Below are 13,208 nucleotides of genomic sequence, written 5' to 3'. Positions count from 1 at the left end.
AAAGGTTCTGTAATTTAACTCCTTGGAGCTGTTTTATAGAACAATACAAAAGTTTGAACTATACTTTTAAACTTTGTTTTTAGAGATTTCGTTAGATCTCAAAGGGCTTATTCTGTTACTTATTGGCTTTATGTTTCAGAAAGAGAAATTTGGTTAAATAACTGAAATTAAAATATTTTGAGTTTTAATTGAAAAGAGTGGCTTATAATAAGCCATGAATTTCACAGAATTTCTTTTTTCTTTTCTAGGGTGGCACCCGCTGCATATGGAGGTTCCCAGGCTAGGGGTCTAATTGGAGCCTCAGCTGCTGGGCCTGTGCCACAGCCACAGTAACGAGGGATCCGAGCTGCGTCTGTGACCTACACCACAGCTCACCGCAACGCCAGATCCTTAACCCACTGAGCGATGCCAGGGATTGAACCCTCAACCTCATGGTTCCTAGTATATTCGTTTCCGCTGCACCATGACGGGAACTCCAATAGAATATTTTTAATACATACTTTTTTTAAATACATACTTCTAATATTACATTTTATTTACATATAATTCTTTTTTTTTTTTTTGTCTTTTTGTCCTTTCTAGGGCCGCTCCTGCGGCATATGGATGTTCCCAGGCTAGGGGTCCAATCGGAGCTGTAGCTGCCAGCCTATGCCAGAGCCACAGCAATGCCAGATCCAAGCCACGTCTGCGACCTACACCACAGCTCATGGCAACGCCAGATCCTTAACCCACTGAGCGAGGCCAGGGATTGAACCCAAAACCTCGTGGTTTGTAATCGGATTCATTAACCACTGTGCCACAATGGGAACTCCCTCACATATAATTCTAATACAGAATTTTTACAAACTTAGAAATGTAATTACTGAGGGTAGGTAAGGGTTTTCATGCTTGAAAAGGTCATCGTTTCCAGCTTTGGAGTTCCCATGTGTCTTAGTGGTAATGAACCTGACTAGTATCCATGAGGATGCAGGTTCGATCCCTGGCCTTGCTCTGTGTGTTAAGGATCCCATATTGCTGTGGCTGTGGCTGGCAGCTGCAGCTCTGATTTGACCCCTAGCCAAAAAAAAAAAAAAAAAAAAAATCCAGCTTTATTGAAAGCAGATGGGTGGAAGTAAATGTTAATTAACACTTAATAAGTCCTGAAGTTTGACTTAGAAGAAACTATTATTGCAAGAATTGTACTGATATAGTCTAGACGCCTGTTAATGTTGTTTAAAAGAGAAGAGCCCCTTCAGACTCAAAAGTGTTATTACTAATGTATTGATAGAATCTATGTTTTTCTAGTACTGGTTTTTGTTTTTTTTTTTTTTTTTTTGGCTGTGCCCACAGCATATGGAAGTTCCTAGGCTTGGGATTGAATTCAAACCGCAGCTGTGACAGTGCCAAATGCTTAACCACTAGGCCACTAGAGAACTCTAGTAGTTTTTCGGGTTTTTTTTTGTCTTTTGTCCTTTTTAGGGCCACACCTGTGGCAAATGGAGGTTCCCAGGCTAGGGTCTAATTGGAGCTGCAGCCCCCGGCCTATGCCAGCGCCATAGCAATGCCAGATCCAAGCTGCATCTGTGACCTATACCACAGCTCACGGCAAGGCTAGATCCTTAACCCATTGAGTGAGGCCAGGGGTTGAACCTGCAGCCTCATGGTTCCTACTTGGATTCGTTTCCACTGTGCCACAATGGGAACTCCTCTAGTAGTGTTTTATAATCAAATTTTTATTGATTTTAGAGGAATGGATTTTTGAATGGGCTGCCTAGAAATTTTCTATTGCATAGAGTGAAAATCAAACTTATGACCTTTAATAGTTTATAATATAAATCTTCAAGGGGGGAATTTGAGAGTACATGAGCCTTGTTTTAGTTGCTTAATTAATGATTCTGAATTTTTAAATGATTACTGAGGAATTGATAAACAATATATATTATTAGCTGAAGTTTAGACATCTTTTTTTTTTTTTTTTTTTGCTTTTTAGGTCCACACCTGTGGCATATGGAGGTTCCCAGGCTAGGGGTCAAATTAGAGCTGCTGCAGCTGCCGGCCTACCCCACAGCCACAGCAACATGGGACCAAGCTGTGTCTGTGACCTATGCCACAGCTCATGGCAAAGCTGGGTGCTTAACCCACTGAGCGAGGCCAGGGATCAAACCCAAATCCTCATGGATCCTTGTGAGGTTCATTACCCACTAAGCCACAAAGGGAACTCATAGACATCATTTTTTTTGTAAACTGAAGTAGCCAGTGGACCTAAGAGCTCAGTTTAAGATTTAATTTTGGGAGTTCCCTTGTGGCTCAGTGGTAATGACCCTGACTAGGATCCATGAGGACACGGGTTCTATCCCTGGCCTAGCTTAGTGAGTTCGGGATCCAGCATTGCTATGATCTGCAGTGTAGGTTGCAGATGCAGCTCGGATCTGGCATTGCTGTGGCTTTGGTGTAGGCTGGCAGCTGTAGCTCTGATTGGACCCCTAGCCTGGGAACTTATATACTCCTCTTGTGCAGACCTAAAAAAAAGCAAAAAGAAAAAAAAGATTTAATTTTGACAGGTTTTCTATAAGATGTTAATTCAGAAAATTCATATTAGAGAACTCCCATTTTCTGGGTTATATATTGCTATATATCACAAATTCTAGGGGAATTAGATTTTGGTAATAAGTGAATAACTTTTGGGATGATAATGAAATGAAGAAAAGAAAATTGATTAAAAAAAAAGAGAAAATGCCACTAAAGATGTCAACTACCATCATGTGTAAAGCCTTATAACATTTACTTTGTGAAAAAATAGTGGCTGATATCAAAAGCCTAGTTTAATTTTTTTTTCTTTTTAGGGCCGCACTTGCAGCATGTGGAGGTTCCCAGGGCAGGGGTCCAATCGGAGCTACAGCTGCTGGCCTATGCCAAAGCCACAGCAACGTGGGATCCGAGCCGTGTCTGCAACCTACACCACAGCTCACGGCAATGCCGGATCCTTTAACCCACTGAATGAGGCCAGGGATCAAACCGCAACCTCATGGTTCCTAGTTGGATTCGTTTCCACTGCACCATGATGGGAACTCCTTAAAAATGATTTAAGGAGGTCTCTTGAGGTGCAGCAGGTTAAGGATCTGGTGTTGTCACTGCAGCGGCTTGGTTCACTGCTTTGGTGCTGGTTTGATTCCCTGTTCCAGGAATCCAATCCACATGCTTCAGGCACAGCCAAAAGAAAAATGATTTAATATTGCAATGAGTTTTGAGTACATAGCTTAGTTGTTTAGGATGTGATATTTGAAATAATCATTAATTTGATACTCTTTTGAAAACCAGTTAACTTTTTTTAGGAAAAACAGTTCTTATTAAGCAAATATGTCCTGTTAATCATAAAGGGACCTCGGTGAGAGTTTGGTGCCAGTATTATCTTTTATTTACATTCTTATCATTTATACAGAATCTTGTTTCTGTGATTCTTGATCAGTTTATCACTACTGATCAAGTACTAATGGAGTTTACTCATCATCTTCGTATGTCTTTGCTTTTAGGCAGACTCATTTTTTTGCTGTTTTTGTAATGCTTATTGTGTAAGATTAACAGCTAAGCAAATGATTTAATCAAGGCACGTAAAGTTAAACTACGGTGTTATTTACATGTTATCATCTGTTTAAATGTGCTTAATTTTTGTAGCTGTTTTTTTTTAGATTTAGTTGAAATATTACGTATTTAAAATAATTATTTTCCTTATTGCATATTTTAAAATTATGCTTTTTTCCATGATGGAACAGTATGATAATAGACTAGATTAGTGTTTTTAAACCAAATTTGTTCTACTATATTTTATTTATGCTTTTTAGGTGGCAGCCAATGCACACATTCCTCCAGACTACCTCCTTAAAATTTGTGAGCGGATTGGTCCCTTACTAGATAAGGAGATCCCTCAGAGTGTTCCTGGGGTACAGACTTTACTAGGTGTTGGTCGGCAGTCTCTGTTACGGGATGCCAAAGGTAAGATTTTTATAGTTTTCAGAGGAAAGAGTAGAGAGCAGCCTATTTTTTTGTTAAGTAAATGTTCCCATGCTTTTCTAAATACTAATTTTCTTTTACTTTTTCTTATTTTGCCAGTCTTGTTTTTATTTTCCTAGTGCACAAGTAAATTTTTAGAGGCCTAAGTGGAATCCTTTTCTTTAAAAGAGGCAATATTGTAGCGGTAAAGGATATAAACTCTCAGAGTTCTCACTGTGGCACAACGGGATTGGCAGCGTTTCTGCAGTGCCAGGATGTAGGTTTAATCCCCAGTGTGGCACAGTGGGTTAAAATAATCTGGTGTTGCTGCAGCTCTGGCTTAGGTTACAACTGCAGCTTGGATCTGATCCCTGGCCTGGGAACTCCATATGTTGGGAGGTGGCCAAAAAAGAAAAAAAGGATGTAAAATCTCTGTAATCCTTTGGAATAGAGATCTCAAAAGATCTCTGCTTTTATTAGTACAGTATAAATGTTTTATTCTTTCATTACACTTTGATGTTCTTAATCTTTGTGAGTCTTAAGATCATCCTAATCACATTGCATGTTTAGTAACAGGTAAGTGAAATATATGATACATAAAGATGTTTATAATTGAAGATAAAAATATCAATCCATTTAGTGTTGTTTTTCTACTCCACTATTTTTCAGTCTTACAGATTAGCCTCAAAGTTTTACATGGAACCCCAATATGTAAATCATGTAGAGACTTTTCTAAATGTAAAAATGTAAAATTATGCATTAAATGCCTCAATGAATTAAATATTTTAGGTCTGGCAAGCAGTTTATTTCCATGTTTTTTGTTTGTTTGTATTTTTAGGGCTTCACCTGCTGCATCTGGAAGTTCCTCAGCTAGGAGTCCAATCAGAGCTGCAGCTGCTGGCCTACACCACAGCCACAGCCACAGCAATGACAGATCTGAGCCTCATCTGCGACCTACACCACAGCTCATGGCAATGTCGGATCATTAACCCCCTAAGCGAGGCCAGGGATCGAACCTGCAACCTTATGGCTTCTAGTTGGATTTGTTTCTGCTGCACCACGACGGGAACTCCCATAGCATAATGTTTTTAAAATTCTAATTCATGGGAGTTCCTGCTATGGCACAGTGGTTTAAGAATCTGACTGCAGCGGCTTGGTTTGCTGCAGAGGCGCAGGTTTGATCCCCGGCCAGGCGCCATGGGTTAAAGAATCCAGTGCTGCCACAGCTGTAGTGTAGGTTGCAGTGGCTTAGATTCAGTCCCTGGCCTGGGAACTTCCATATGCTGTAGGTGTGGCCATTAAGAAAAAAATCCTAATTCACATAGAAATATTTACATAAATGATACCAGTTTTTTTTTTATTGTGGTTGATTTACAGTCTTCTCCCAATTTCTTCTGTACAGCAAAGTGATCCAGTCATATACATTGTTTTTTTCACATTATCTTCCGTCATGTTCCATCACAAGTGACTAGATAGAGTTCCCTGTGCTATACAGCAGAAACAGTTCTTAAATATTTTATAATTTGGGGAAATCCTTCAGTTCAGTTAATTTGAAAGCTTTCAAGAAAATATTAGAATATTTTTGTTTCAAAGTTGAATTTTTAGGAATATTTCATATTTGCTTGTATTTTTTAACATAAACATTTAGACAAAAAAAACAAAACTATATATATACTCAATTATCATCTGATATTGTTGTTTCCTGTTGTGGCACAGCTGGCAGGCACACCATAACATGAGCATGCACAGAGTATAAATGTTTCTGAAGTTTACCTGGCATAATTTGCTATATTCATTTCTTTGCTTATACAGTTTTATATAAGCAGACATGCATAAGCCTAAAGATCAAGAAGGGGACCAATGTAATGGTAAAACTGTATTAATCCATGACATATTTGTGTAAGATTCAAATATATGTATAATAAAAACTTTAGTTCTAGATCAGCACAGAAATAAAATATTCTGATGATAAGATTAAGTTGTTAGTGTTTACCTGTCTATAATATAGATTATAACATTTAAACATATGCATGTTTTTATTATAGTTTTAATAGTTTAAAATGTATTTTGACAAATGAAATAGAAAACCAACATTTGCCTCTCAAGTACAGTTGAAAAAATACTTTCCTCTGCCTTGATTAACTTTTGAATCTTTTTGTATAGACTGTAAGAGTACACTATGGAATGGATCTGCTTTTGCAGCTCTACATAGAGGCAGACCTCCAGAACTACCTGTAAATTATGTGAAACCTCCAAATGTGGGTGAGTAATGTCCGTGTGAGTTATAAACATATTTTTGATTTGTTCCTTCCTGAACTCATTTATAAAGTCAAAAATAGGTACCAGAATTAAATTTAAGTGTAAACCAACTGCTTACATTCTTGAGGAGTTTCATGGTTAGTTTTAAAGCATTTTTACTTAAAGCAAATATAATCATGGTTTTGTAAATAGTGACCTTTTCTTTTAAAATAATTAATTTTTTTCTTTCTTCTCTCCTCTCTTCTTCTCTCTCCTCCTCCCCTCCCTCTCCTAGCCTCCCTCCCTCCCCTTCTTCCTTCTTTCCTCCCTCCCTTCCTCCCTCCTTCCCTTCCTTCCTTTTTTCTTTCCTCCCTTCTTTTTTCTTCTTAGCAGAAGCATTTCCTTTTTTATATGCTTCAGGTGTTTTTAACCATATGGATGTCTATTAACATACTTCTATGCTGAGCTCAAAGATTTTACAGGAAACTATGTAAAGATAGATTTCAGAAGGAAACAAAAGTACATTTTGCTTATAGCTGCTTGCCAAACTTATAATGATGTAATAAATTTTATATATCTTTCTTAAAACAAATCACATTTCCCACTTAGAGTATGCTGAAATTCACATGTCCCATTCATATTATTCTTGGGATATCTCTTTTTCTTTTTTTGTCTTTTTGCCTTTTCTAGGCCGCTCCCGTGGCATATGGGGATTCCCAGGCTAGGGGCCTCATTGGAGCTGTAGCCACCAGCCTACTCTAGAGCCACAGCAATTCAGGATCCGAGCCGTGTCTGCAACCTACACCACAGCTTACGGCAATGCCAGATCCTTAACCCCCTGAGCAAGGCCAGGGATCAAACCTGCAACCTCATGGTTCCTAGTTGGATTTGTTAACCACTGAGCCACGGGAACTCCTGGGATATCTCTGATCAGACCATTATGAATCACCAGTAGTGATTCCTGAGGAGATCTAGCTAACAGAACCATTTATACTAAAGTTAATTCTTACAAAGAATGTATAGAACCAAACAGCTAGATGAGTAACTGCTACTGTTTTCCTATTTTCTCACTCTTCTGAAAAGTCAGATTTTATGTAGTGCTTAGTGCCTAGAGACTATGCCTTAAATTCAAGTAGAAAAATACAAATATTTTTGGTGCTGGACAAAAAAAGGAAAACAAGAAAAATATGAATTTTTTAATGAATACTATTTTATATGATTAGATTACAGAACTTATTTACCCAAAGAAGTTAATAAATTTAGACTAGAAATAATTTAAAAAGATATTTAGGTGAAGTCATTGATAAAGATTCATAAGCATTATTATTATTATTATTTTTTTTTATTTTCCCACTGTACAGCAAGGGAGTCAGGTTATCCTTACATGTATACATTACAATTACATTTTTTCCCCCACCCTTTGTTCTGTTGCAACATGAGTATCTAGACATAGTTCTCAATGCTATTCAGCAGGATCTCCTTGTAAATCTATTCTAAGTTGTGCATAAGCATTATTAAGACAAATTAGATTCTTTTTGTTAACAGTGTTCTTCTATAAGCTGGTTATTACTGGAAAAAGTAGACTACTGAGTTGTGACCAGGTATTTTTAACTTTTTTTTTAATTTTCAGGGGTAGTTTGCTTACCATCTAGAATTTTCCAGTGTTTACTTTTCCCTTAAGCCGTAGTCAAAATTAATTTATTGAATTGAGATAGCTTTTATTATTCATGCATTTATTTATGCTCAAGTGATGTAATAGTTTAAGCCATACTGTCAACATTGTTTGTAATGCTTGATACTTCCTTCAGTGGTCACATGTGAAGTGCTGAGGAGCAGCCTTTAGAGTATTTGGTTTTTAATATTTCTTGATTCTTTCTTTTTCATTTAAAAAGTTCTTATTACTATGTATACATATACATTCAAACTTCTGTTGGTTTTGTCCAGTGCACGCTTTACATTCTGATTTAATCACTGTTATTCGTAACAGTAGTTGCTTAGAATTTTAGTGTCCCTGGCATTGATGCTTTTATGTTCTTAAATTTGCCATGTTATTTGGGGAAGATCTATTAGAATAGAGATAATTCAATCATGATGTATTTTCATGTAATGTATTCTAGTAAAGATACTTAATTTCAAAATATTTAGAATTCAGAACCTGATAAAAACTCAGGAGAGTTGACTAGGAAAGAAAACAAAATGAATAGAAAATCTTTTTAAAATTATTTGAGGCACTTTTCTCATTGTGGAGTACAGGCTTTAAATTCAATCAGTTTTATAGTTTTCTAGTGTAAATAAAACTTAATCATGAAAGTAAAAATTTGAAAATTTTAGCACTAGGAAGAACTTTAAAGAGTTCCCATTGTGGCTCAGCAAGTTAAGAACCCCACATAGTGTCTGTGAGGATATGGGTTTGAATCCTTGCCTTGCTCAGTGGCTTAAGGATCCTGCATTTCCGCAAAATGCAGCACAGGTCGCAGATAAGACTGGAATCTGTTGTTGCTGTGGCTGTGGTGTAGGCCAGCAGTTGAAGCTCCAGTTTGACCCCTAGCCTGGGAACTTCCATATGCCGCAGGTGTGGCCCTAAAAAGAAGAAACAAAAAAGAGGAAGAACCTTAGGAATACTTGGTAAAAGAGTTCCTTGGTCAAGTAAATGTGGGAAATAGTGTTAAAAAAAAAATGTAGAAGTTCCCATCATGGCTCAGTGGTTAACGAATCCGACTGGGAACCATGAGGTTGCGGGTTCAATCCCTGGCCTTGCTCAGTGGGTTAAGGATCTGGCGTTGCCGTGAGCTGTGGTATAGGTTGCAGACGTGGCTCGGATCCGGCGTTCTGGTGGCTCTGGTGTAGGCCGGCAGCTGCAGCTCCAATTGGACCCCTAGCCTGGGAACCTCCATATGCCACGGGAGTGGCCCAAGAAATGGCAAAAAAAAAAAAAAGAAAAAAAAAAAGAAAAAAATGAATGGGAGTTCCTGTCATGGTGCAGTGGAAATGAATCTGATTAGGAACCATGAGGTTGGGTTCATTCCCTGGCCTCTCTCAGTGGATTAAAGATCCGGTGTTGCCGGGAGCTGTGGTATTAGTTGCAGATGCGGCTCGGATCTGGCATTGCTGTGGCTGTGGCATAGGCCGGCAGCTACAGCTCCGATTAGACCCCTAGCCTGGGAACCTCCATATGCTTCGGGTGTGCAACCCTATAAGGACAAAAAGACAAAAAAAAAAGAAAAAGACAAAAACGAATGCATGTAGGACTGCTCAGAGTCATGTAGGAATGTAGGACTCCTTTCATCGGGTAAAATGCATTGTGAAATGCCTTATTGGGAGCATTATCTAAGTAATTTGACAGTGAATACCCATAACATTCTAAAAGTTTCTGGAACAGATTTGGGAAACTGGATTGTAAACCCATTTTTACAGCAGAAAAACCTAAAATCCAAAGAAGTATGTGACTGGCATATGTTATACTGCTTGCCTTCCAGTCTATTTCTTTTTCTTTTTTTTTTTTTCATATTTTAAAGTTTTATTGGAGTATAGTTAATTTACAATGTTGTGATAACTCTGCTGTACAACAAAGTGATTCAGTTATACATGTACATACATTCTTTTTCAGATTATTTTCCCATACAGATTATCACAGAATATTACAGTCTATTTCTACACCATTTCGTGGTCAGATGTTATCAATATTTTCTTGGTATAACAGATGTACAGTCAGAGAACTTGAAAAGATAAAGTATTAGCCACATTACTTTTATTCTTTAAGTCAAATATAAGTCACATAAAAGTTCTCCCTTTTTAAGTGTGCAGTTCAGTGAGTTTTGACAAATGTATACATTGTATATAACCACTAGCACAATAAAAATATTGATCATCTTATCACCCTTTACATTTCTTTCATGTCGTCTCATTGTAGTAAATCCCCTCTTCTTCAATCCCTGGAAACTACTAATTTATTTGTCATTTGCCCTATTTAGTTTCATCCGGGTGAAATCATACAGTATGTAGCCTTTTGTGTCTGTCTGATTTCACTTAGACCTAATTTTTTTTTGATTCATGTGTATCAATTCATTTATTAGTGAAATGCCGTGGGTGCTGCCCTAAAAAGACAACAGACCAAAATAAATAAATAAATAAATAAATAAATAAATAAATGCCTAGAAATATTTTTGTACAGGTTGTTGCATGAACATCTATTTTCATTTCTTCTGAGTAAATATCTAAGTAGTCGATTGTTGGATCATATGGTAAATGCAGGTTTAACTTTAAGACACTGTCAAATTATTTCAAAAGTGGCTATCCCATTTTTTATTCCTACCAGCAATTAATAATTTTAGAATTAGTTTCTCAATTTCTATAAAAAAGTGACTGGGATTTTTCTTGGAATTACATTGAATCTGTAGATAAATTTGGGAAAAATTAATATCTGAACAATATTGAGCCTTCCAATCCAGGAACATAGTATAATTCTCCATTCATTTATTTAGGTGTTTTAAAATATCTCACAGTAATGTTTTGTGAAATTTTTCCCTAACGATTTCATTGGTTTTTGATGCTGTTTTATTTTATTTTATTTTTTTGGCTTTTTAGGGCTGCACCCATAGCATATGGAAATTCCCAGGCTAGGGGTCTCATCAGAGCTACAGCTGCCGGCCCACACGAGAGCCAAAGCAATGCAGGATCTGAGCTGCGTCTGTGACCTACACCACAGCTCATGGCAACACCGGATCCTTAACCCACTGAGTGAAGCCAGGGATCGAACCCGCAACCTCATGGTTCCTAGTCTGATTCGTTTCTGCTGTGCCACAACAGGAACTCTCTCTCTCTCTCTTTTTTTTTTTTTTTTTTTTGCTATTTCTTGGGCCACTCCCGCGGCATATGGAGGTTCCCAGGCTAGGGGTCGAATCGGAGCTGTAGCCACCAGCCTACGCCAGAGCCACAGCAACGCGGGATCTGAGCCGCGTCTGCAACCTACACCACAGCTCACGGCAACGCCGGATCGTTAACCCACTGAGCAAGGGCAGGGACCGAACCCGCAACCTCATGGTTCCTAGTCAGATTCGTTAACCACTGCGCCACCATGGGAACTCTTTTTTTTTTTTTTTTTTGATGCTATTTTAAATTGTATATATATATTTTATGGTCACACTCATGACATATGGAAGTTCCCAGGTCAGGAAATGAATCCAAACTGTAGCTACGACTTCTGCCACTGTAGTTGGTTTCTTAACCCACTGTGCCACAGTGGGAATTCCTAAATTGTATATTTTTATTTATATAATATTTTATTTTTTATCTTTTTTTTATACCATGCCTGTGGCATGCAGTTCCTGGTCCAGGGACCAAACCCAAGCCACAGCAGTGATAACACTGAATCCTTTACTACTGTGCTACCAGCGAACACCTAAATTGTATATTTTAAAATTTCAGTTTCCAGGAGTTCCCGTTGTGGCCCAGCAGGTTAAGGACCTGACATTGATTCAATCCCTGGCCTCACTCATTGGGTTAAGGATCTGGCATTGCCACAAGCTGTGGCATATGTCGCACATACCATTTAGATCTGCTGTTGCCTTGGCTATGGCATAGGCCCAACTCGACCCCCTAGCCTGAGAACTTCCATATGCTGTGGGTGTGGCCATAAAAACAAAACTAATATAAAATTTCAGTTTCTAGTTGTTGCTAGTAAATAGAAAGTCTTTTAAAAAATATATTGACATTGATAGATTCACAGTTTACTAATTAGATATAATATCCTTTTTTTTGAAATTCTTTGGGATTCTCTACATAGATGATCATGTTGTCTGCAAATAAAGATAGTTTCACTTTTCCTTTCTAATCTTGTCTCCCTTATAGTGCTTTTTTTGCATTGAACTGCTAGTACCTCAAGTACAATTGTGAATTGAAGTGTTGAGACTGGACGTCCTTGCTTTGTTCCTGATCACAGAGGGAAAGCAGGCAATCTTTCACCATTATGTATAATTATAGATGCCCTTTATCTTCAGGTTGAGGATATTCCCTTCTATTCCTACTTTGTGTAGAATTTTTTATCATAGATATGTCCCACGTTTAAAATTTTATTCAGTATAGTTGGATGTGTACCAGTTATTTCTTGGCACTCATTTTATTTATTTATTTATTTATTTTTATTTTTTTGTCTTTTTCGTCCTTTTTGTTTTGTTTTGTTTTGTTTTGTCTTTTTGCCTTTTATTGGGCCGCTCCTGTGTCATATGGAGGTTCCCAGGCTAGAGGTCTAATTGCAGCTGCAGCTGCCAGCCTACACCAGAGACACAGCAACGCAGGATCCGAGCCGTGTCTGCAACCTGCACGACAGCTCATGGCAATGCCGGATCGTTAACCCACTGAGCAAGGCCAGGGACCGAACCTGCAACCTCATGGTTCCTAGTTGGATTCGTTAACCACTGCGCCACAACAGGAACTCCCTTTGTCCTTTTTTTTTAGGGCCGCACCAGCGGTATATGGAGGTTCCCAGGCTAGGGGTCTGATCGGAGCTACAGCTGCCAGCCTACACCAGAGCCACAGCAACACCAGATCCAAGCTGCGTCTTCAACCTATGCCACAGCTCACAGCAGCGATGGATCCTTAACCCACTAAGCAAGGCCAGGGATCGAACCCACAACCTCATGGTTCCTATTCAGATTAGTTTCTGCTGCACCACAAGGGGAACTCCTCTAAGCACTTGTTTTAACTGATATTTTATGTAGAATAGTGCTACCCAATAGAACTTTCAGTGATGATGGAGATGCTCTGTCCTGTGATATCCAAAACAGTAGCTGCTAGTCACATGTGGCTATTGTATCTTGAGGTCTAAATTTTTAATTTTATGGAATTTTAAGTAAATTGACATTCAGTAACCACATGCTTAAGGAACAGTACAGATCTAGGCCAGTGTGGAAACCAGTAAGCAACCCTCTGGTTCATAATTTGGTAATAATATATTGACTAGTCATTCACTTTACATACTTAACCTGGAGTATTTCCAATTTTTGTAC

The 13,208-nt window shown here is 38.2% G+C and overlaps 1 protein-coding gene across 5 annotated transcripts in view; it reads left to right on the top strand.

The window, feature by feature from the left end:
- The window catches only part of BRWD3 (bromodomain and WD repeat domain containing 3), a 166,746-nt gene that overhangs the window by 11,837 nt on the left and 141,701 nt on the right, over positions 1-13,208 (top strand). For all 5 annotated transcript variants that reach the window (XR_014834757.1, XR_014834756.1, XM_085006785.1 and 2 more), the window contains exons 5-6: positions 3,819-3,969; positions 6,130-6,228. Coding sequence is in view for 3 of the 5 variants with exons in the window: in XM_085006785.1 (XP_084862911.1) it covers positions 3,819-3,969; positions 6,130-6,228 (250 nt within the window). In the remaining 2 variants the exon portion in view is untranslated. The remainder of the gene's footprint in view (positions 1-3,818; positions 3,970-6,129; positions 6,229-13,208) is intronic.

Source organism: Sus scrofa, chromosome X (genome assembly GCF_054392235.1).
Source record: "Sus scrofa isolate SSC_HxYL_T2T_F1_AM1 chromosome X, Sscrofa_HxYL_maternal_Yorkshire_Landrace_v2.0, whole genome shotgun sequence".
Taxonomy (NCBI): domain Eukaryota; kingdom Metazoa; phylum Chordata; class Mammalia; order Artiodactyla; family Suidae; genus Sus; species Sus scrofa.
This window is presented reverse-complemented; position numbering and strand designations above follow the sequence as displayed.